General features: G+C 39.8%; 1 protein-coding gene across 4 annotated transcripts in view; it reads left to right on the forward strand.

Annotated features, from left to right (window-relative positions):
• DOCK4 (dedicator of cytokinesis 4) overlaps nucleotides 1-26,189 on the forward strand; it is a 432,562-nt gene that overhangs the window by 188,429 nt on the left and 217,944 nt on the right. For all 4 annotated transcript variants that reach the window (XM_046020394.1, XM_046020397.1, XM_046020396.1 and 1 more), the window contains exons 2-7: nucleotides 3,248-3,331; nucleotides 5,561-5,601; nucleotides 7,606-7,661; nucleotides 12,291-12,387; nucleotides 17,171-17,319; nucleotides 22,475-22,559. In XM_046020394.1, coding sequence (XP_045876350.1) covers nucleotides 3,248-3,331; nucleotides 5,561-5,601; nucleotides 7,606-7,661; nucleotides 12,291-12,387; nucleotides 17,171-17,319; nucleotides 22,475-22,559 — 512 coding nt within the window. The remainder of the gene's footprint in view (nucleotides 1-3,247; nucleotides 3,332-5,560; nucleotides 5,602-7,605; nucleotides 7,662-12,290; nucleotides 12,388-17,170; nucleotides 17,320-22,474; nucleotides 22,560-26,189) is intronic.

The raw sequence follows: 26,189 nt of genomic DNA on the forward strand, positions 1-26,189 counted from the left end.
ACATTCTGTGAATCTCCAAAACCTGGGTGCCATTTTTAAGTGGCTTTATTTATTCCGTGTCTGTGTTCATTCTCTGTTCCTGTACTCAGATACTCGTATATACTGGGTCTTGAAAGTGGTTTAGAAATAGTTCATATTCTCGGGGCGCCTGGGTGGCTCACTGGGTTAAAGCCTCTGCCTTCAACTCAGGTCATGATCCCAGGGTCCTGGGATCAAGCCCCACATAGGGCTCTCTGCTCGGCCGGGAGCCTGCTTCCTCCTCTCTCTGCCTGCCTCTCTGCCTACCTGTGATCTCTGTCTGTCAAATAAATAAATAAAATCTTTAAAAAAAGAATAAATAGTTCATGTTCTCAAGTAGACACAGATGAATAAAGTGGTATAATATTATATGGTGCCTTACCTTATTTAAGGTGTGGTCAGAGTAATCTTGGAGCACAGATGAGAGAGTAATTGATTCCACTTGAAGCAAAGATGAGAAGAGGAAAAGGATGGCATCAGGAAATCAAAAGAGCTAACCTTGGAGCTAGAACTTAAACTAAGACTACTCGTAGTTCGCAGTGTATAAGCAGTGGGATAGGCACCCCCCCTCCCAAAAGGGATTAATATGTATAAAGGCACTGAGGCCTGCAAAAAAGAGCTTGCTGTGATTTGGGGTATGACTGAGCAGAGGGCACCTTGTCCACCTCCTTTGTTTTATAGCATAGAATGCTGGGTGACATGAAGAGGGCTAATAAAAGAATGTCTACAGAAGAAGGCTGGGGAATGTGAGAGACACGGTTCAAGAGAAGACAGACTCCTGAAAGTGATATGCATGTGGTCACAGTGAGGGGATGGTGACTTCACTAGAGTGGTTTCAGAGCAGAATGAAGGCTGGATTGAGTGGGCTGAAGCATGAAGGGAGGAGGAGGAAGTGAAATCCATGCTTGCTACTACTGTGTTCAAGGAGGTGATGAGGACCAGGAGAGAAATGCAGCCTTGGGAGTTACAAAGACATTTATGAGTGGTCAGAGCTATAGAGAAAGCTGTGCTGGGGAGTCCATGCATTTAGATCTCGAAGAGGAGCCGTGTGGAACCACTAGGCTTGTGAGCGGTCAAGGTAACTTCATGAATACAGAAGGGCAATTCTGGGTGCAAGCTTGCTCTGAAGTCTTTTAAATTGTTACTAGTCTACTGTCTGTTCAGTTGTAATCTCTTAGAAGAAGAGGTTTCTGGAAGTTATTTGAGATAATCTATCAGGATACACAGACCCTGGATTATTTTTGAGCAAACATCTTCTAGCACATCAATATGAGGTCATACGGTATTTATGGTTATAGTCAGAGAATGACATCATGAATTAGTACTTATCTAAAATGTTCTAACTTGGTTACTCTACAGTTATTTTCATCTATCTCATATACTGTTTTCTGTCCTGTGTTTTGATCTCTACTGTTAATTTTGTTTTGAGATGATCAAAGGGCTTCAGACCTCTCTAAAAACCCATTACTTATCGGCATGTCCTGATTTTTGACAGATTCATGTGTTTCTTCAAGCTTTTAAAATACATTCATAACAGTAGCACTAATTTATTTTGGGGATTGGGGTTGTATTTCAACCTCACTCTCTGAAGCAGAATTATAAAATTCACTTTCAAAATTTTGATCTTTTAAAAATCAAAGCATTTACTATCCTTTTTTATTTTTTTTTAATGTGAATTGAAAGTTGATTACTGTACGCTGTATGGATCCGGAGATGTCTTTTGTTTTTTTCATGTATCGAGGAGCATTTTTGTTATTTCTCCATACTTGTCTCGTTTTTGACTCAGGAATTACTCTACTGGGGAAAATCACTGTGCTTCATTCTTTCTGTAACTCCTCCAGGTACCCAGAGATGACTAACCTATACATACTTTATCTGATATTAACATCCTAGTCCTGCCCCACCCTGTGAAATGTTTCAGAAACTAGTCAATCTATAACCACTAGGTAAGGCTAAATGGTGACATCCTGCCCACACCCCCGGACACCCACGCCCTATTTCAAGAGTTAAGGCATATGGGAATTGTCATGGTGGCTGTGTGTTTAATCCTAGGAGAGAAGTCTAGTCATGACTAAATAAAATGTTACTATTGATTACTACAAGAAGATTGCTTTTATGCCACATACTTGGCTAAGCCCTGGGGACATTTTAGCAAGTAAATAGATGCAGTCTCTTCTCTTTAGGAGCTTATAGTCTAGGAAAGAGAAATCTCCTTCAAGCTACATAATAGAAAGGCTAAACCAAGCTGAACAGCACATAGGATATGTATTCCTCATTGTTAGTGAACACAGATGTACTGAGTAACAACTGTGGGCAAGCTGTCCGGATGAAGAGTGAATATAGCAGTAAGCAAGAATGACACAGATCTTGTCAGGAAATAACCTTGTCACATAGGTTATTGAGTGATACTCTTGATATCTTGTATTATTTTAGTAAATTCCATATCTTTAAAATTCATATTTGTAACACTTACTTCACCCAGAAGTTGGCAAAGTATGTAAGCTTTAAGATTGATGCTCTTCGTATCATGCTTAGTGAAATAAGTCAATCGGAGAAAGACAACTATCATATGATCTCCCTGATATGAGGACATGGAGAAGCAACATGGGGGGTTCGGGGGATAGGAGAAGAATAAATGAAACAAGATGGGATTGGGAGGGAGACAAACCATAAATGACTCTTAATCTCACAAAACAAACTGGGGGTTGCTGGGGGGAGGTGGGATTGGGAGAGGGGGAGGGGGCTATGGACATTGGGGAGGGTATGTGCTATCATGAGTGCTGTGAAGTGTGTAAACCTGGCGATTCACAGACCTGTACCCCTGGGGATAAAAATACATTATATGTTTATTAAAAAAAAAAAATTTGGAAGGGGAGGCGAACCATAAGAGACTATGGACTCTGAAAAACAACCTGAGGATTTTGAAGGGTCAGGGGTGGGAGGCTGGGGGAACAGGTGGTGGGTAATGGGGAGGGCACGTTTTGCATGGAGCACTGGGTGTTGTGCAAAAACAATGAATACTGTTACGCTGAAAAAATAAATAAAATGGAAAAAAAAAGATTGATGCTCTTCAAAAATATATAAAATTTAAGTATGACAGCAGGTTTTAACTCAAAGTGTACTTCCTCTTCACATTCATTTTTCCTAGTCAGTGACATATAATAGTGAGCAGTATAATTGGCTATAACCGATATGATTATCTTCATATATTCTATAACATCTCTTACAGTTATTGCCAGTTTTCGAGGAACTGTACCCTATGGCCTGTCATTGGAAATTGGAGATACAGTTCAGATCCTGGAGAAGTGTGATGGTAAGTGGGCTAATGAGATTGCTTGAGGTTGTTTGACCAACCTCCTCACCATTGGACAGTTCATAATGCTTACAGATTCTGTCCTTCTGTTAATTTCTGGGATTTTTCCAGTGGTCACAGTGAGCCATTTTTGACAAAGCTTATTTCTTGCATATTCAGTGTTTGGCTTATGGAAAAGCATCATTTGCTGTCTTTAAGCTAATACGTTTTTCCTAACGTTATTTCCTTACATTCAGTAGATCCCACCATAGAAAACAGTTGAAGCTACTGTATTTGTGGGAGTTCGTGACTCCTTGCCAAACTAGAAGATCTTTCTCAGAAGCTCAAGGGTCTAGTAGGTCCCCCAGGACAGGAAGAAACAGAGGTCCAGAGCAGAAATGGCTTCTCCAAGGTTGGGTAATCAGATACCTTGGGGAGGACTTCTGCCAAGGCCAGCTCTACTTTAGTCCTGCTGTCTTCTTCCCTGCCACCCCCAAACTTGAGTTCAGTACATATGAAATGTTTGTGGAATATATTGTAAGAACTTTATGGTTATTAGTTCATGCAACATGTAACTGATTAAATCAAGATACTTAATATGTTGTCAAATGTTTCCAATCCTGTTCCATGAAACATCCTTAAGCTCTCCTACTCACAAAGATCCTAGTTGAAATGACTATTTTTTTCTCGTTAATGAGATGGCATTTTAAAGCCCTATCAGTATATCCAAAACTATCCATTTTTCCTCCTGAAATGTTGTTCTTAATGGGAACTTATAATATGATAACATTCTGTCACGTCAAGATTCATTAAACTATTCCTCCAAATAGAACTGTCAGATTTACTTAAAACCTCGCATTAAATGGTGATTCATGGACATTTATTCTGTGTACTGTGAGTGATATCTTTAAAGATATAATCAGGTCTTCCATGTTATTGTCAGATCCATTTTGTCTGTTTTTACTTTGTATACAGATAAATATAAAATCTGTTTTGAATTGGTGCATGAAAACGGACTCCATAGCTAACGGAAGCAGTTTTGTAACCTAAAAACCTTTGACAGAGACCTCTCTCTGAGACTTCTGCAGTTCTCAAAAAGTTTTGGTTTCCGTTAAAATGATTATTTAAGAATGGATATATTTCGTGGATATGTTTTTAAGGGATCTCCTTAATCCTGAGATAGATAGTTTCTGCTCAATTCATTTTGCTTTCTTCAAACTGATTTAAAAGCTGTTAGGCACGGCATTTACAATATATCTTAAAAGGAACAAAAAATGTTTAAATATCTGTATTTAATATTTATATAAATTTTTATATAATTTATAAATTTTTAATATTAAAATACACAGTTCAAATATTTATTTTTAAAAATTCAATTAATCAAAAAAGTCTAATATTACAAAATATTTGTTATATGGTAATTTCTTACCAATAAACAAAATGGTTCTATGCCTGAAGAAACTGTAAGTTAAAAATAATACATTTATGGGGTATTTATTTACCATACATTTTCATATATATATACCTTATACTTGTTTTAAACTATAAAAAGATAACATCCTTCTTTCAGGATAGTGCTGTACAATACTGATTCAGAGTTGCTTGGAGGTTGAGTCATAGGCATTTTATAGAATAAAAGGGTGAGCTCAGGTCGTAGGACATTTTGGGGATAAGAGTACCCATCACTTTTCTTGATGGATGATACCTGATTTCCCTCTTCTTATGCTATCAGACTGATCCTAACTCTAGATGATGGACTCAAGGAAGTGCAAATTTACTCTATGACTGTTGGCTGAGCCCTACCTATACTTTGGTGAGGTCTGGGCCTTGTAGTTGGGCAAAGAGAAATTGGAAACATATTAAATCTTGTGCAGATTCTTGAAGTTCCCTGAGACAGATGCTCACATAAATTATCTTGCCCAAAATAAAATAATCTGATAAGTAGCAAAGCCAGGATTTAAGCCCAATGCTCTGATTCCAAACCTTGTGCTTCCACTATGCATGTTTCTATTTTCCAAATAAATTTCAATTACAATTTTTTAAGCAGTTTATTAATAGGATTCTTAAACTAGTAATCACTTGAGCTATAGTCTAGCCCAGTCCAACTCCCATCTTGTTCATACACAGAATATTTATTTGATTTATAAGGTAAAATTCCATCAGTAAAGGACAGACTTATTTGTAGCCATTTCTTTTCTTTAAAATATTACAATGGTTTATCAAAATAATAACCATGATATTTCTCCACAGGGTGGTACAGAGGATTTGCCTTAAAAAACCCAAATGTCAAGGTAATAAAAAATACTACTCATAATCGTAATTACGGGATTTTTTAAAAAGTTGTTTTATTTCATTTTACAATTGAAATTACAGTTGGGAGTCTTAATTGAAATGCCAAATGGCAATACGGATTTTCATAATTTTGGAAATTCCTTTGAACTTGTATTATCGTTAAGACGTGCTACTGAAATGATAATCCTACGTAGTTCTTGCAGTTTGTACTGAGAAGACCTTAATAAGCTCTTTATATATAAACAAAATCTTTTTGAACTGTTAGTTTAGGAGAGAGTGAAATTAAAATTCAAGCAGGGGAAATAGATATTCCAAAAGAAAAATTGAATAAAGGTATTTAATCTTGGAGTTTTCGTGATATCCTTTGCAAAAGAGTGGTGTGGAGAAACACGTGGGTTTCAGCAGCTTAATAAGATTCCCTTTTGGGTTTGGGCTTGTGAAACATGGAGAAACCTTATTATAAAGCTCTCCCTGTTCTGACCATTCCAGACAGAAACTAAGACTCACTATCCTTCATATGGTCATATACATCCTCAGGAATTACAGTAGGAAGTAGTATGATTTTTGTTTGACCTTTCATTTGTATACTTTATGACCTTGAAACACATCCTTACTATTTATTATCTGTGTTTGTCTCCTTTATTCTAATCTCTCCAACTTTCATCTAAACTTCCCACATTCTGTAATATTCTCTTGCATATCATGTTCATTTCTTTGTTTAATTCTGGCTTTATTAGGATTGTAGATAAGAAATTGTATCATTGCTTATTCTCAGAATATAATGTTAGTGATCTAAATTCTTCCGCCTGTCTTTCTGCTTAACCACACCTTTTTCTAGATCATCCAGCTATGTTTAATAACTGTATTTCATTTATTTTTGGTCATTCTAAAGGAGAGCCTGAGGGACAAAAGAATGTAGAAATTTAATTTTTTAAAATACTTTAGCCCTCATTTAAAGTTATTTTTGTACATCTGCAAGGCATATGCAAATGTAGCTTCAGTACTTAATTATTCATTTGAAATAATTTTGAAAAAAAAATGTATAATGGCTTATTTCTGCCACTCCTCTAACCTCAAGTTCTGACTTTTTCCTATTAATTATAATTACTCTGTTTGTTAATCCTACCATGTTGGGTTAAAATTTGAAGGAAAAAATATGTATTTTTTAACATGTATCTGTTTACTACTGTAGTATGTACAGAATTTGCTTATTAAGTTTTATGTTATCCTTGGATCCACAGAGGTGATAATGTATTCAAATGACATTTGCTTTCCTAAATATTTAATTGAATTTGTCATTTGATGATACATCAAAAATCATTCAGAGGGTATTGTCATTTAATGGACAATAAAATTGATGCTAATTTTTTTATGTTGTTTCTTTCAACTTCGCATTTAGAACAAAGAAACAATTTCCTTGTCCTATCTTTTCCCTACAGTAAAAAGCTTTAAGGTAGCATGCTGTCTTTTGTTTAATTTTTGTTCCATCGGTATCAGCCTGGTGATTAATTGCTGCTGTGTTTCCATCAAAGATCTTCCATAACACATAATATATGATTTGTCTCCCAATTCATAATGGTATTTTTTCTTACATGTATATTTTAAAATAGACATGAATGTTTCAGGGAGAAGAAAAGGAACAACTATCAAAAGAAACAAAAGCTAATGCAATATTTAAAAAACTATGCAATATTTAAAAAATTCTTATTCAGTGTAACATGCCTTCTATGCAGAATTCCTGAAAATTTAAAGATTTTCTGTTTTATAAAGAATATACTTTTGAGTGAGATTTAATTTTTTTAAATTATTTTAGAGAATCCCTGAATTTGTAAACTAGTGAATAGTAGGAAATAAAAAGAATGAATCCAGTGCGGTAGAGACGTTGTTTTTCCCTTTTCCTGATACCGTTCAGGTTGTGTGACTGTATTTTACCCATTTGACTTGTACAAACATCCCTGCCTTATCAGTCAGCTAGCGCTGTAACCTCCTGTTTTCTCCCACAGGGTATCTTTCCTTCCAGCTACGTTCACTTGAAAAATGCCTGTGTGAAGAACAAAGGGTAAGAAATGAGTTTTATTAATAGTGAGAGGATTGTCACAGAACCATTGCTTAGTTGAGAATTTGAAAGGCTTAGTAATTGTCTTGAGAAATGAACTACAGGAGATAATACCATTGTCTTTGTGGTTTGATAAAGGTGGATTACACAAAGGCAGCTGGTAGAGAAAATGTAATTCCCTCCGTCTGGGTGTGCTGGACTGGAGGAGAATCTAGGGCATCACAGGTCTCTCCTTGTCCACAGATCATGGAATCAACCTAATCTGAAGCAGAAGGAGTTGGTTCTTTTTGGTTTCCTGCTGTATGGAGAAGCATGGCAGCCAACCCATGGAGTGCTGAGTCATGTTTCAAACCCCAGGAATTTCCTAGATTCACCACTGATTATAAGCAGCCAAGTCTGACTGTTTTCTCCTAATTCGGGATCATACCGTATCCTTGTGTGACCACTTCACAAAGCCACTCTTCTATTTTAGGAAATGGCATTTCTGTTTATTGTTTGATTAAGCTCATTGATTACCCAAGATGTCTCATACATTTTAGAAGGTTTTCTAGTCTATTTCCCAAAGGACTTGAAGGAGCTGTCAGAATAACAGATCATTCAAATAAAATATCAGTGTAAAACTGTAGAACTTGCTTAGTTAAGCGGTTATCATGAGCAGACCATTCATTATCAGTGGGCCGTGGGTTTGGACCCAAACATTCGCTGTCAGTGCCATAAGGAATACTCACTGGACCATTGAATGATTGTCATTTTATGACAGAAGAAACAATGCAGATTCAGCCATAAAAATTACATTTTACTTCAAATAGAAAAAAAATAACAGTTTACTTGAATGACTAAAGCACATTTTAAATCATAGTAAATGAGATCTTCAAACCTGAATTTTGCCAAAATAGTTCCAAGGATGCTATTTACGTGAATGATTATTATATCCACTGTCTATAAAGGTAAAGTATTAATCTTAGTGCATTGAAATAACTTCTGCAGGTGGGTGAGAGTCTATGGTATAAATACCTTGGGAGTTACTTACACAGATAAAACTGTAGGAGATCCTTATATTGTGTATCCGTATACACAGAAACACATACATACACACACGTATATGCTACTTTAAACAATATTACTATTACTAGTAGTAGCAGTAGTAATTATTTAAAATAGTAGATTAAAACCATAATTCTGATATGAATAATTACAACTGCTACTACTCTTTTTAATAAATGGGTGTCCTTTGGGAAGGTTGTATAGCTGTAACCCACCAGAAATGAATCAAGTAGAGTGAACAGTCCTTCCGGAGTTCTCCTACCAGGCTCACTCTGACACTGTCCAGCCTCCCCCTACCCTCCAAGTAAACCAGAGGAAACCATAGAAGATACTTTGGCCATAGGCTCACTCTTTGTTCTGACCTTTCTGCTCTAGTGATCTGGGCTGGACAGTGTGGAAACCCCAGAGTCTCTACCCTGACCCTTAATGGTGACCAGCTAGGTAGACCGGTGCAGCCAGTTCTCTTTGCTGCCATTGCCCCAAGCCCCACCCTACCCCTTTAACTCTGTAGATCAAAGGGCCGCTCAGCCCTAGCCGAACACCCAGAGCAAGGGAAATAGAGGATGCTAGCAAAGACGATGTCAAGCATCATTCCACCCAGTGGTAGTCCTCCCTCTCAAAGCAGAATGGGGTGGGTCATTATCAAAACAAATGCCTTCTTTTATTTATTTATTTTTTTCCTAGACAGTAACTGATACATGTCTGGCCCCCTTCCTTGAGCCCGAGGAAGTTTAAATAAGGCTATAGATGTCTCAAAATTTAGTTGTGTAAATTTAAGACTTGGTTGTTGGTTCCCCACGTGACATAAGGCATCATAAACATTAAGTAGCAGGAGAACGTTGAGGGTAGAACCCAAGTTTGTTTTCTTTTTTCTTTTTTTCCAAAGATTTTATTTATTTATTTGACAGAGAGAGAGAGAGATCACAAGTGGGCAGAGAGGCAGGCAGAGAGAGAGGGAAGCAGGCTCCCTGCTGAGCAGAGAGCCGGATGCAGGGCTCTATCCCAGGACTCTGAGATCATGACCCAAGCTGAAGGCAGAGGCTTAATCCACTGAGCCACCCAGGCGCCACCCCTAAGTTTGTTTTCTTTTTTCTTTTTTTTTTTTTAAAGATTTTATTTATTTATTTGACAGAGATCACAAGTAGGCAGAGAGGCAGGCAGAGAGAGAGAGGAAGAGAAGCAGCCTCTCCACTGAGCAGAGAGCCCAACGCGGGGCTCGATCCCAGGACGCTGGGATCATGACCGGAGCCAAAGGCAGAGGCCTTAACCCACTGAGCCACCCAGGTGCCCCCTAAGTTTGTTTTCTTAAAAAAAAAAAAAAAAAATTATCGGAATTGATTGAGATCCTAGATTCTAGGACCGTTAACTGGAAGAACAACTTAAGCCTGAAAACATTTGAGAACACGTATTACCAGATAATTGCTTTCCCAAAGAGGGACTTCTTTGGGATTTTGATGTTAACATCTCTTATTTTAGGATCAGCAGCCTGATGGCCCACCAGGATTAAGTAGCTGCAAAGTACATCTCAGGATAACTGAACAAAATGTAATTTCAGGGGCCACTACTTACTACTGTTTGAACATTGACTTTGGTTTTGATATAATTAAGAGGAAACAGCTGCCTCACCAAAAATGGTGATTTTGTCAGGCTTCTTAAAAATTTACATTTTGTTTAAACAAATCCCAAATCAACGTCTCACAGATGGAACTGCCCTTTTGTTGGTTCCTGGGTCTTCAGAGCATTGTCGGGCTGATGGGGGTCCTTAAATTAAATTACGGTTTATGAACAACGAGGCCACTTCAGTAGTGTTTAATTGCTGCATGCACTTTTTAAATCATGCCACTTTTTAAATGTTAAGTAGGGCATCGAGTTGTCCTGGAAATTCATTGTTCCCTTCTTGACCCTACATGTGATCATTTTATAATCTGTCTCCAAATATTCATCATTTAAATTGTAACGGCTGCCTCAAAAGCAAAATAAAGGCACTACCAATTTGAAAATGTCACACGTAGACTTGATAAAAGGTTCTGTGTGTGTTGCAGTTCCTATACTACTGTTTACTTTCTTTCCTAGTTTTAAATCCCACTTTTACATTTTCAGCTGTGTTTAAGCTCTAGAAAGAAGGGAAATACAGAGCAAGTGCTTTAGCAGCCCAATGAAATGAGGAAATGAGCCTCTGTTGGTGAAGATTTTAGTTCTCTTACTTGCTGTCAAGAAGGCTTTACAAATGACAATTATACACCCTTTGGATATAACATCACAAAAGAACAGAGCAGTTATTAGCCTCATGCTAAGAAGTAATTTTCCCTTGATCATCTAGACAACCTGGTTCGGCGTCTCAAAAGCTGTTACCTTGTACCTGTTAGATGTTGTCCTTGAAAAAATACATACATGTTAAGAAAATAAGTCCTATCAAATAGCTTGTAGCATTCTTTTGAAACGTTGTACTGATAATAGCCACTTAGGCATTTTAACCTGCACACTCACTGAAAAGAATTTGAAAAAACAAATTTGAGATGAGGAAAAAAGGTTGTTGTATGTCAAAGACAGATATGGAAGATAAAGGAAGCTTGGATTTTATTTTTGTCCATGGCTTCATGTATCCCCTCAATATCAGGACCACTTACAAACACTATAAGATGTTGATATGAATGTTTTACAAGTATAATGTTTTGCTTTTAGAGAAAAAACAGCAACGGTATAGGACCCCAATCAGAGAGAGGAACATTGCACAATGGATGTTGGAACATCTGTGATAGCAAAAGCTTTTAAGTTCGATGATGCATGACAACATTACTAAGAGACTAAGCGTTTTTTCATGGTCCCATGTATAAATAATAAAAATGAAGTGTTGATAAGACCAAGTGAGTGGGGGCGCCTGGGTGGCTCAGTGGGTTAAAGCCTCTGCCTTCGGCTCAGGTCATGATCTCAGGGTCCTGGGATCGAGCCCTGCATTGGGCTCTCTGCTCAGCCAGGGAGGCTGCTTCCTCCCTCTCTCTCTCTGCCTGCCTCTCTGCCTACTTGTGATCTCTGTTTGTCAAATAAATAAATAAAATCTTAAAAAAAAAAAAAAAAGATCAAGTGAGTGTTTAATCTGTACCTTGGTGTCTAGATATTTCTAACACTAAGTTAGTTTGGCTGTTTGCAGCCATTATACCCTGATCATTGAAAAAGTCTGTTACTCCCTTTGAGTCCTATGGTCGTGGTGCTTGAAAAGCAAAAGCTATCTCATAATTTATGCAGGCTTGGTGACCTCATGTTACATGAAGGCTTTTGGGCTTAGGAGGTTAAATGAGTTGTTTTTTAGTGGTCACATTGTGGCTGGAGCAGAAGTCTTCTGATACTGTTGCTTCTGACCACACTCCTCAAACTAGATGTGGATGAAGTGGCTGGACCTTTTGGTATTATTCTGCCATGACCCACATAACATTCCTCACATGGGTCTCTAATCAGATCCTCGTTACAGTCTGCAGAACCCAAAATAATAGGCAGTTTCCTGTCCCACTTTTATCTTTCAGAGGATTTCAAAGAAAATTGTTATCTATGATAATTGCATGTAGACTTTGTTTTTCTCCTTTAATTTCACAGACAATTTGAAATGGTTATTCCCACTGAAGACTCCGTTATAACAGAAATGACATCAACATTAAGAGACTGGGGAACCATGTGGAAACAGCTCTATGTGGTAAGTAACTTTTTAATGTCATAATTTTGGGATAGAGAATTGTTTTAAGAAAAACTTGAACAGGAGTTAGCATCAACTAATTTTTGAGCACCTGGTTTAAGGCACTAGGGGTCCTCCAGAAGTCAGAAATACAGAGCCTAATAAGACATAATCTTGCTGTAATCCATGTGTCCACTAAGTGTGGGCTCTCTTAAGTTTTTTTTTTCGAGATGCAGGAATGTAAAAGATAATTTTTCTGGCATCTCATCAATCAGAATGGTTTACATGGAAATAGTGTCAGGCTTTCTGAGTATTTTTAATTTTCAAGGAGAAAAATTTATTTTCAGTGCAATTGGAGTATTGGTGGTATTTTATTCTAATTTTCTATAAATGATTCAATATATGGAGAATGATAGACTCCTTAGGCCAAATGAACCAGAATATTTTAAATATACAAGAGAAAGGAATATTTCTTGGGGAAAAAAAAAAAGAGGGTCAGGTCAATGTTTGGGGAGTGTGTTTTTATGTATTTATTTACCTGTTACAACAAATTACACTTACTAGGAGCTTTCTATGTTGCAAACCATGGGGAGGTACGCCATATGCAATGCCTCATCAACTCCATACAACCACTCAAGGAAATGATGACTGTGAACATCCCCAGCTTACAAACAAGGAACATGAGGCAGAGTGAGGTTCTTGGCTGTGGCCTACGCAGTGGGAAAATGGCTGGGCTGGGATTCTGATGTGAATCTAGTGCCCTCACTCTGGGTCTCTGAATATGCACACATTTGGAGGTGGTGAAGCTTTGAGGAAGATGAATGCTATTTCTCCTTTTATTTTCAAAGACATTTATAGAACAGCTTAATCATTTGAAGGGAGTGCATTCAAAATACAAAGGTGTACTTAGCCTGACAAAACGATTTGAAACAGCTTGTCAAAGAGAAAATCCCAATTAGTGAAGGACATTGGCACAGAATGACAGTTTTCGTTGTCTGTTACATATAAAATGCAATAGGATATTTCACTGAGGCAAGAAAATCTTAAAAATAAAACCCCTTTTGATGTTGGATTTCACTGACCACGCCCTCCTGGAGCTGGTGGCTTTAGGACTCATTACGAAAATCCACAAGACAGTCTTAGATGAAATCCCGGTCTGAGCTTTGCTGGAATGAGGTAAATGCAAAGTCAAGGTAATTGAACTCAAGGGATCTGTGCTGAGAGGTTACAGAAGAAATGCATATCTCCCTTCCAGATTTTTTTTTAAAGATTTTATTTTTTTACTTGATAGAGATCACAGGTAGGCAGAGAGGCAGCCAGAGAGAGAGGAGGGGAAGCAGGCTCCCTGCTGAGCAGAGAGCCCGATGCCAAGTATTATTTCACTTAAAATAACATATAATGTTAACGTGGAAATGAAACTATTGGAAATGTTCACATTGTTGCATCTTAAATACCCAACAGAAGAGTTATAAAAATAATGGCAGTTTAAGTGTCCTCCATTAGTGGAGCTAGAACACCAGTACTTTGCCTTTTATGTGGTAGCTTGTGGGGAACAAAGTTGAATTTCCTCTTGATTCTGCCTCACCTAGCTATTTTTACCTGCTTTTCAGGTTGCGAACATCTATTTTGGGGACGTACTTGATTGGCTTGAAAATCTGTGTGTTGTAAGCTCTAGGAGTAACTTTTCCATCTCCTCATGTCCTGAGTAATGGACACAGAGATAGAATTATTTAAAAGTTCCCCTGGATACTGGCATTGTAGTCAGTGATGTTAGGGACAAATATGAAGTTGAACCTGAAGGGAACAGATTTTCGACCTTGAAATGAGGCCAACTCGGCTGTGTTGGGCCTTCTGGGTTCTCTTTCCCTTATACAGGTGTTTTGAGCCCAGTGTTTTGATTCAAGTTCATCCTTGTTCTTTTCCAATGGTTTTAAGGTGCCTGGCTTCTCCACTGGCTAATGTTTGATGAGGATAAGATCTAGTAAATTGTAAGAAGTTTATGAGATATACTTAATATAAGTAGAACATTTAGCTTAAAAGCTCATGGTAAATACTTAAGAAATGCTAGTTGCTCTTTTTCATATCATTGCTAAGAGCCTAAATAATGTTCTTGAAAATACCACTTAATAAAATACTGGTAATATAACCACAAAAATCTTAGGAGAACTACAGCAGCCATCTTTCACTTAAGTACTTCTGTGCATGCCTTTGGCTGGATATTTTATAACTTTCTTCCCTGGTGCTCTGCCAACTTTTTATTCTCAAATCTTTAGCAGAGATAACCTATTCAGGGTCCCACGCTAAGTGGTAAAGCCTGAGTCTAACAGTAGATCTGCTGCCCCCAAACCCATGCTGTTTTCATTTTGAGGCAAATGGAAACTTACCCATTCTCTAAAACACTGGGACTCACAATTAGCATTTTGCTACATTTCGCACCTATTGCAGGAACTTTCAGATACTGTTTTATTCCAAGAGTTGAATATCATATCCTACCCTTTTCATTTATTGTTAAACCAAGAGCATTTTTCATATTTTCTAAATAGTCTTCGTAACTGTTCAGTGTTTACAGTCCACTTTTTCAAGACTTATCATTTTATGACCAGCTGTCAGCCCAGACCTGATACATACCCGATACTTTCCCATGAGGAGGGTGGGTTTGCTGGTTAGGACTGAGGTATATCAGGGTTCCTGTGTCCACTTCCCTAAAGGGAAAGCTGACCAGCTGGTTTCATTTTTAGGAAGGATCCAGCTTCCTTATTGTCTAAGCATTCTCTTCAACTTAAGTACTAGAGGAGACATCATTAGAAAATGAAGTCCATCCTACCGCACAACTGTAAGACACCGTCCCCAAGAGCAGGGCCGATGGCTTTCCCAACAGAGCTGCCTCTTCATTTTGCTGCATAGGACTTGACTTATTTTATATCTTCCTTATGTAATTTCTTGGACTCTTGTGGACCTTTCCACGGGCCACTGACCTCCTCAAGTCTTTCTTGATCTTCCCTTATTGTTTCACATGGCTTAGATGGAATCTAGCTCTGAAATCCACAAAATGACCTCCCATAAATCAAGGATCCCTTTCTTCTCCAGCTGCTGGGCCTACCCGAGGGAGACCCAGCATCTGTGGTTGGAAGATCACACCCAGTGGAGACCGTGGACTCTGCCCCGTGAATTACCAGAGTATTGCATTACGGTGTGCCTGTCGTGACTTGTATGGGAGCGTATAACATGAGTAAAGAGTGAGAGGTAATCGTAGAACAAGCATAGTAGAGAGCTGTAAATGTCGAGAGCACAATTATTTTTATCTCAGAGGACCAGGGATAGTGTCATGGAGAATGCTTTGCTGTTCAGCCAGCACATTTGTCTTAACCCACACAGTACATTAAAACACTCCAAGTCACCAAGTCTTGATAAAGTAGAAGACACGTTATGACTTTTTTAAATGTAAAAAAAAAAATGTGTTCTGACCGAGCATCTTTTCCCATCCCACAGAACTTCTGCTATTTCTGGCAGTTTCTCACTGCAGAGGGCTTCAGATGTATGATAATCTCAATCCTTTTATACCACTGTTCATGTCCTCTACTAATATTTTAGTAGAAAGTAAAAGCATAGCCTCTTGTTAAGAAAGATGAAGGGTAGATACTTAGAAATAGTTTTGCCCTCCGTGTCTCTGGGTAAGAGATACAGGCCAGCTTTGGGTAAAGACACAACGTTAGCAGAGGGCTTGTCCTGGACCAACCCCACGGCAGTAACACTATTAGTAACTGCCGATACTTGGGTGGTGTTTATTCTAGGTCGGCCATTATTCTAACAGTTTTGGTATATTAACTTATCAATCTTGACAGTGATCCGATCAGGTAGTTATTATAATGTCCATTGTATAGATAAGAAAATCCACACGAAGAGGTTAATAAATTGCCAAAGGTTTTTCAGCGAGTAAATAGCAAACTTGGAATGCAGATTGCGCAGTCAGGCTCCCAAGTCTGTGTTCTTCATCACTGTGCTGTCCTCTCTTCACCAACATTATCTCCAGCCCACAAAACAACCTTATAGGAAGGTAGGACTGTCTGTTTCACAGATGACAGAACTTACTCGCCAAGCCTTTAAAACAAATAAGTAGCAAAAGCAGCATTTGAAGCTGGGAGTTTCACCCATCTTCCTTATGTTAAGTCGCCTTGCTTGATGAATTTCCCAGGAGAATATTGAATCAACATGAATATTTAACAAGTAAGAAAGAAAACACTGTTTGTTCATAGAAGTCTGAATAGTGACCAGAGAATAGCAGTGAATAGGTTTGAGAGTTCTCTGTGCAGAGCCAGCTTGTGACGGGAAATACAGTAAAGCAGTAAGACCAGCATGTAAGATACAGTAAGAACACAGTGTTTTCTGTTGAAGTGGGCTTCATTGTATGCAACCACTGTTGAGAGAAGAGAGAAAAGAATGTGGGTGAGAGTTATCACGGAAGGTTCCTGACAGAGGTGGATTCGGGTGGAGCCTTGAAGGACAGCGGAATGTGGATGGAGCTAAAGAAAGGAGGGTTGGAGGTGGCAGAGGGGTGGCGCGTGGAGGCTCCAGGCGTGGAGGCATGGTGAGGACTCCTGGAAAGGGAAGTTGGATTCTTGGACAGCACCTGGTCATGCACCTGGATGAGAGCAGAGGCGTATGTGTGAGGGGAGAGGGACCCATTCACAGAGAATCTGCCCAACGAGTAGCAAGCACATGGAGGCTGAGCTGGACTTGTCCTTCCCTTTCCCTCGCCGCTCACTCTGGGGACTGACCACCGCTTCCGTGTTTGGGTACTTTCCAGAGAAATGAAGGCGATCTCTTCCATCGGCTGTGGCACATCATGAATGAAATCCTGGATCTGCGCCGGCAGGTGCTCGTGGGCCATCTGACCCACGACCGGATGAAGGATGTGAAGCGTCACATTACTGCCCGCCTGGACTGGGGCAATGAGTGAGTACCATTCCCTGTGGTGGTGGTGGGGGGGGTGGTGTCTCTGGTGACAGATGTCACATAGGTGTGAGCCACTGTGTGGTAATAACGCCGAAAACACCATATGGGGTTTTTTCAGTTTTCTCCTTGTGGGGGCTTAGGGAAGACGGTCATCGATGGAGCTGAGAGCTGGATCCTCTCAGGCTGGGGAGGGCATCAGGATGTTGTTTGTTCTCTAGTGTCCTGTGAGGTCGACAGTGTGCACGTTCTTGCAGAATATGAAATATTTATAGGGATCAGCCGGATAAGACTTCTGCTAAATAGGTCTTATTTAAAAATAAGCTTTAGGTTTGGCATGTGTATTTGCTTTTAATATATACCCCTTCCGTATCGTGGTAATATGTCAGCAGAGTAATCTGGAGGGAGACACTGGTGCTAACACTGCCTATTAAAAGTCTTAAAACAGGGGGCGCCTGGGTGGCTCAGTGAGTTAAAGCCTCTGCCTTCGGCTCAGGTCATGATCTCAGGGTCCTGAGATCGATCCCCGCATCGGGCTCTCTGCTCCGCAGGGAGCCTGCTTCCTCCTCTCTCTCTGCCTGCCTCTCTGCCTACTTGTGATCTCTCTCTCTGTCAAATAAATAAATAAAATCTTTAAAAAAAAAATCTTAAAAGTCTTAAAACAGGTACACCAGTGGGGGATTGATTATTGCCCTTGAATCCGCCTGTGTGTAGATATTGGCCCCTTTGAGGAGCTGCTTTGGAGAACTCAGTAAAAAGCAGACCAAGATTTATTCTTAAATAAAACTATGACTAATCTAAAATAACCGCCAAGCACTTCAGTAAATCTCATCATTTAAAGCTCTGATCAGGGCTGGTATTATACTAAGTATGAATGCTAATATGTGGTGAAAAATTAGAATACACTTTGACTATGATCCTGGGCTTGTTGCAAGAAGTTAAAAGGTCTCTCAGTGTCATGGTCATGTCCTCCCTTCCTGTCCCCTCTCAGTCCCCACTGGCTAATTGGACCTTCAAAGGATCTTAGGGTTGCAGAATAAAAGAAAAGCCGGCAGAAAAGGGGGAAATGGCAGAACATACACCACAGATGAATTCACCTCTTATTGAATCTGGAAAAATCGATTTGAAGCTAGAGTGCAGCTTCCTCTGACTGCAGGAAGTTGCTCTCTCAGAAGCCAGTTTTGATTCCCCTGAGATGTGATGACTACAGATAAGAGCACATGGACCTACTTTAAGCCTCAGGCTCACCTTGAGTACTTGGGCTATTTCGTTGAGTAAGATGTGCCATTCATCTTTTACATATGAGTGGTATGGTAGCCCTAAGTTATTTACCTCTACAAGATTGATTTCTGTGGGGAATTAAAAAAAAAAAAAACCGTAGGTGTGGAATGGCAACAGGACATTAGACTAGGAATGCTGCTTTTTTGAGACATGAGGCGAATTCCTGAGCCCTTCGTGACTTCACTTTTTTCACCCGTGGAAGGAGTACATTGAACTAGAGGAGGTCTGCGGGCCATTTCTGCTCCAGGACAGTATGATTCCAAACACACAGCATTTCCTGGGGAAGAAAACATGGCAGCCATTTGCACTGAGACCCCCATCTTGCTGTATGAGATGAGGCAGGCTGGGTGGGGGTAATCTCAAGGCTGTTTGAAAGGGGCCCATGCTATCTATCCTGTGTTTCTTTTTCATTTTGAAAAAAAAAACTTTGAGTTTTCACTGACTTATATTGGCTCTTAGTCATTATGCTGGTCCTTCTTTAAAGATGAGTTTGTAAATAGGAAGAAAGTTGGATGAAGTAGCTTATCAAATATAGCTTAGAAATATAGAGCAGGCAGAAAGATACTTTTTCGGTTTTAGGAAGATGATGACAGAGAGAAAAACATTAATTATGACTGAATCATGACTCCGTTTGACTCATATAAATTCTAGCTTTACTTTGGGCAGTTCTGTGGCTAATTTATGGTAAGTTGGTAAAACATCGATGCATGAAAGTGAACAATATAATTTATATATCTCGTCCTTAAATTCATGAATTTTCTGAGGTCTCCTTCTGTTTTCTTTGACCACTTAACTTAAAAACAACTTACAGCACACAGATTGTGCATTTACCGGATTCTTGTAAGTATTAAATCAGTTGTCTTATCGAGTAGTGCTAAATGAAAAGCAAATTCAGATAATGCAAGAGAATTATCTCTAGATAATTAAGTTATCTAGATTAAACTAAATCAGATTGTCCTGCAAAATTATCTGTCAGCATGTAGATCTCTGGATGACCATAAATTAAGAACATTCATTCTCATGTTGTGTATCACACTGCTAACCAGTGGTAAAGAGAAGCTCTCTGCATGTGGGAAGCTTGGGAGGAAGAGCAGGGGGAGCTATTCCTTTTGTTCCTTAACAGAGCCATGAAAAGAAGTATCCACACCTGGAAGTGTCACACAGAGTTAAAATAATGGTACCTGTTTCTGTTCTCCATAGAGCCCTGTGTTGACTTTTCTCACTAAGATCATGTAGGAGGGAGAATCCATTCTTTCTTTCTTTCCAGTGACTGAAATGATAAAGAGTGTGCCCCTCCCTTCCCTGCTCTGGTTTCCCGTATCCTGAGCATTTTCTCCTTTCTCATTTTACCTCATTTCTTCTTCCTGATATTAAAGCACTGCCCCGATCCTGTTCTGTGAGCTAGGAAAATCTCAAACACTGGGACAGGTATCCTAAGGATATACCTAGGAATTAACAAAAAAAAAATCAAAACAGAGGACGCTCTCTTCATACATCTAGGACCCAGGAAGCCAGCAGAAGCTGAATAATTACGGCTTTAGGAGAGAAAGACTTGCAAGTTAAAGGCTCCTGGGACTCCAAGACGAGGAGGTTTCTGGACTTCACACCTGCTCCAGAGCCTTTGCAGCTAGAGTTGGTGTTTACTCATTCTCCAGTGATGGACACCAGTTGTCCTTCGTCTGTCTTTTCTTCCTCATGCCATATGGCTGATGCTCTGACTTTCCAGGTCCAAATTCTCAAAGAAGGCATCTCATTGAAAGCCAAAATCTACTATTCCTGTCTAGACTGAGCGTTTTCTACCAGCCACTCATAAGCTATTGGCCAGTCCATGGATTATTTGTCCTTAGGTCAGGTGTTTATCTATAAGCCAGTCACGTGTGCCTGGGGTAGGGGAGATGTCAGATGACTAGACTGCCTCAGCAGTTCCTCATGTATCCCAGGGTAGGACAGCTTCTCAAAGAAGGAGCTGTGGATAAGGTTGGTGCCATGATTCATGTGTAGTTATATATCCTCTTTCCTTTGCTAGATAATCTTTCCTCAGCAATACCGACCTGGTATCAAATGATGTCTTACATTGTAGTGCAGTGGTTCTCTCTTGAGAGTGGGCAGAGAATGGGGAACAGACCCTATCAGAATCCCTGGTGAGGTAGACCAAGGGGGATGTATTAGTCTGCTAGGGCTGCCATAACAAAATATCATAGAGTCGGTGGCTTAAACAACACATGTATTTTCTCACAGTTCTAGAGGCTAGACGTCTATGATCAAGGTACCAGCAGATTCAGATTTGGTGAGGGCTCTCTTGCTGGTTTGCAGACAGCTGCCTTCTTGCTGTGTCCTCACGTGATCTTTCCGCTGTGCTTGTGTGGAGATAGAGAAATCTCTGGGGTCTCTGCTTCCTCTTATAAGAACACCAGTTCTACTGGTCCCCACCCTTATGACCTCATGTAACCTGTATTACCTTATTATGGTCCCTGTCTTCAAATATAATCATAATGGGGTTGGCTGTATTGGGCTTCCATACAAACTTTTTTTTGGTCGGGGGGACACATTCAGTCCATAATAGGGAGACATGGGTACTTTGAGAACAAATCACAATGCTGTTTGTGATTTGAAAGTTCAACAAAAATTAGAGATGGGAGTGTGATTTGTATGTTTCTCGAAGAGAAACATAACTGGAGAAAATGAAGCTTTTTCACATCAAAGACAACTACTGCCATTATAAGAACAACTGTCCTCAGGGTCGCTGGGTCAGTGCCTGGCTTGAAGTAAGTGCCAGATTAATGAATTCTACTTACAAAACCTCTAATGAAGTTTGGGGGAAGGTACAGGATTTCAGGATTTTTTTTTTTTTTTTTAATAACAAGGGAGAAAGCTGTGGTTTTATAACTGGAAATGCCATGGCAGAAGGCTTCTGTATTAGAAGAGGATATGAAAGGGACACAGAAAAAATTATCATCAGAGAATTACAGTGAGACATGGAATGGGATAACTGGGGAGAGTCTGGGAGAGAAGCAGTATCTTGGCCTTGATCTACAGGGCATCACAGAGACATCATGACACCTTTGGGATGGTCGTGGAAGGTTCAGGAGATGAATGATACAACACAGATATCATTGTAGTCAAGCGGGCACCCTGGAGAGGAGGATGTCACCAAGGTCCCTAGAGGTGAAGTGGCAGTTACACTGATTTTCCTCCATCTGTGGTAGGACTTCACAAATCAGTCACCACACTTGCTCTCACTCAGGCTAGATGTATAACCTTAGAACAGTTCTCAGTACAGTAAGCCACATGTCAGCTGTGTCCATCTGACCTAAGGGATTAAACCGTTTCACTACCCCAGGCCTAAAACTGTGCTGCCTTAACTTCTGTCCCTTGCCTTTCCTGAGTTTCTTTGAATGACCGACCCCAGAACTTTCTGTAACTGAGGACTACACATGTTGCCAGAGATTCACATTAGAAATGTGTTTGCTCTGGATGTAACTAGCTATTTATTGCGAGGTCAAATCCTAAAGGCCAGACTTCCCTCTTCTCAACTCTTGATTTCTAGAACAAACGTATGTCTCACTCTTGTTTCCACCCCAGTCCAAGACGGAAGCGTTTCTGTGGTGATGGTTCTCGGGGCTTCCAGTGGCAGGGGCACAGTGCCTGCCCATCTCCTTGATTGACCTGCCTTTGTCATCTTTCTCAAGTTATGCCCCGTGTCCAACCTGGTTATGTTGGCTTCTCCAAATGTGGTAGCCAGTTACTGTCAGTCAGAAGATAGGAGTGAATGAAGGATGGTGGACGACATACCTGATTTCGAGATGACACAGTAAAAATACTCTTCTTTAATATATTCTATAGAAGTGACTTCCCCCCCAAATTTTCTGTTTTCTAGACAACTGGGACTGGACCTGGTGCCTAGGAAAGAGTATGCGATGGTGGATCCAGAGGACATCAGCATTACAGAGCTCTACCGATTGGTAGGTACAAGGAACCTTGGCTCACAGCCTCACTGCTAATTTTGTGGTTTCCATGGCATTCTTCATACTTGATTGATTTTATAAGAACAGGATGTTCCAAGTTTAATTTGGAGCAAGTCAAGAGAATTGAGAGCTGAGGTGACCATGCCCCAGGTAAAAAACAGAGGCACTTCACCTGTTCCAGAATCATATGATGGGCTCTACTGAGCTCTCAAGTCTTAGATATTAGAAAGTAAATCCAAAGAAGTTTTAAGTTCTTTTGCACATCTTTGCATATTTTGTTAGTTTAGTGAAATGCCCACAAATCCTATATATTTATCTGTTGTTTTCCAGTACAGTGCTGAGGCCAATGATATCTGCTTATTCTTCCCCAAAATGTTACCCCCACTCCCTGCTCCCATTACCACCACACACAAAATCCATTGAAAGTGTCTACTCCATTGTCTGCAACTGCTGGTCTTACCCCACGCCTTCTAGACCCTAATCCATCCTCAGTTCTGAAGTCTGTTAATGATTCTAAGATGTTTGATCATATTGCTCATCACCTATCACTTGAGTTTTTTCCTAGTTACATGGTAAGTTAAATCTGGTCCAGTCTGCCTTGTATTTAGCCTTGTATCCTTTGGCTTTGATTTTTGTTTTTTTAAGATTTTATTTATTTATTTGACAGAGAGCACAAGCAGGGGGAGCAGCAGACAGAGGGAGAAGGAGAAGCAGGCTTCCCGCTGAGCAGATAGTCCAATGTGGGGCTCGATCCCAGGACCTTGCGATCATGACCTGAACAAAGGCAGACACCTAACTGACTGAGCCACCCAGGCGCCCCTAGCCTTATATTCTTAATACTTATAAAATTACCTAATTTCCTGATATTTAACTAAGCTCTTTTAAAACCCTAGATCAAAGGAGATTGTGGCTGGGAAGGGTTTTCAAAAGCCATTACACCAGTGTAATTTTACTTTGATATGGTTTCCCCTGCGTCTTACTATATAATGTTGAAAGGAACAGCACCTATGGAAAATAGTAGACTCATTTCTGGAAGACCCTGCCTCTTTTGGCTAGCTTCCCAAGTGTACAGTAGTCTTCGTAGAATAGTGGGGATAATCTTGACCTGAGATGATCTGGGTCTGAGAAATGTGGGGAAATCACGAGTCGGCTCATCAGAGCTGATGTCTGCATTTTAGAAAGCAGTTCTACCACTTTCAGTTTTTTCCTTCATCACTGCTCTGCTCAGATTATCTACACCTTATTATGTCAGTTGGAATTGATTCTGCCTTCTGTAGAGAATTTCCTTCACAGCAAGCTTCTTGAGGGAGATGTTTCGTGAGGCACACCTTTGTGGCATCAGTGCTCAGCAGAAACCACAGTTAAATGTCAGTTGGAGGGAGGGAGAGAAGGAGGAAGGAAACAAAGTAAGAGTATCTCAAGTTCAAGTTACCCCTCATTCTTCGCTTGTATAACAAGTAAAATCTGTGTAATTTACTTGCGAGCCCCATCCTCTGGTGGAGCGTCTTTGTTGCAGTTACTTTCTTTAAGGGATTGAGCATCAAATTTGTCTCTCACTGTTTTAATCTCACTTGACTAGAAGTTTCTTCAGGGTAGGCAGTGTCTTATATTTCCTCTGTCATCCCCAAGGTAATCTTGTACAGTGCTTTGTACTTCATAAGCCATCACTCATTGTTTTTGAGGTCATCATGGTCTTATGAAAAGACCATGGATGTAGATCCAAAATACTAGATTTGAATTCCCTTTTCTCAGGCATGTGGTCTTGAGTTTATTGTTTAGTCTCTCAGAGCTTCCGTTTCTTCCCCTGTTAAGTAAGAAAATAATTCTTACCATGTTTGTTAGGAAGATTAAATAAGAAATGCCTGTAAGTGACCTTTCCTTGACAGTTAATGTTTGCAGCGCACCTAAGCGTTCAATACATTCCTTGCTCACCTTTATTTCATCCTTATTAGAGAGGCGAGTGGCAAGAATAATTGATACCTTATTTGCCAGATCTTAAGATTAGATCTGTGTTCGGTAAAATAAATAGTAGAAGCTGAGACATGATAGAAATTTCTTCTTTCTCACAATATGCAGACCAGGAGGCAGGAGGTTCTGGGCCTGTGTGTGGTTTCATGGTATCAAAAGTGATGCAGACTCTATTTTTCTGCCAGACAGTCCATGGCTTCCATCGTCAAGGATACTTCCAAGTTCAGTACAGCTGCAAGAGCTCTGGCCATTACATCTGCTCTCCAGCAGTAGGAAGGAAAAAGACTTGAAAGAGCTGGGCTAGAATTTCCACACAATATTTGCAGTTACATTTCTTTGGCAAGAACATAGTCACGTCACGTATTTAGTTAAGGGTGGCATATACTCGATAAGCAACTAACAGTGTCGGACACAAGTAGATTTTAGTTTTTCTAGTTTGGTTTTGTATGTGTGTAATTTTATCTTTGTTCTTCTCACCTGATGTCCTATATTGGATGGCAAATTGACTCCATCTTTTTCAACATTCTGATTTGTTAGTGATGACCGCTGGGACTGCTATGTTGATATGACTCTGGGGTGTCATCTGGGCTGGGATCAATGAGCAGTGACTGTCACTGGTGCAAGGGACTCCCACTGATGAGCACTGACTTCCAGGCCAGGGTGTTTTTCATTTTTAGAGCTCAAATCCTCACCTAAGGTGTTTTTCCTTGAAAATTTAGTTTCTCCTGGTAGTGGTCGTATTTTACTGTTGGTAAAGCAAAGACAGCAGCCCTAGAAAAACGCAAATTATTATAAGCTGGCGAAGAACCTGTTCTCTGCAAGGCAGCTTCCGGTTCCTGTTTATGTCCTGGCTGAGCAGTAATCAGATTGCCCATTGTGCTGCTCTTTTTCTCTGGGCAGCATAAAAGTGACTGACTATAGTGACTTTACCGGTGAAGTTAACAGGAACCAACGCCAATGCCTTGCCGGTCGTCATCGTCAGTGTTGTTTTTTTGGTGTTTGTCGTCACTTCCAGATCAAGGACCATGGCATGCGTGCCCCTGTAGGGGATGTTTGATTGATTGTTGGCACTTGTTGTTTTTTTTTTTTACTATGTCTTCTCCATGTCCTATTTGAAACACAAACATTTGTATCTTCCTAAATCCATACTGCATCTTTAGAAGAAGAAAAAAATGTCTTGCTTTAGGTTTTGGATAGCCTTGTTAGCAGATCTTTCTCACCTAATTATGTTCATCTAAGCAGTAAAATGTGCTAAACCTCACAGTGTTAACATATGTCCACTTGGAACATTTGGTTTTCTGCCAAAGGCCAGATCCCAATCCTCCTGTAAATAAAGAGAGCCTTAGCTAGATTCTCTATTTATCTGTGCACAGAGTATCTTTTTATAAACCTTGCTTGGTTTTATAAGATCATGTTAACTAACTGCTTTATGATCCTTAGTGTGTGGACCAGAGATTCTCAAACAGAGAACAGGGGACATTTGACAATGTCTGGAGACATTTTTGGTTGTCACAATTGGGGGGTGGGTGGATTGAGGTGGGGAGAGGTGCTTCTGGGTCTGATGCATAGAAGCCAGAGAAAGCTGCTGAACACTGTACAAAACCCAGGAAAGTCCTCACAACAAGGAAATATCCAGCCCAAATTATCAGTAGTTCTGAA

Source organism: Meles meles, chromosome 10 (genome assembly GCF_922984935.1).
Source record: "Meles meles chromosome 10, mMelMel3.1 paternal haplotype, whole genome shotgun sequence".
NCBI classification, from domain to species: Eukaryota; Metazoa; Chordata; class Mammalia; order Carnivora; family Mustelidae; genus Meles; species Meles meles.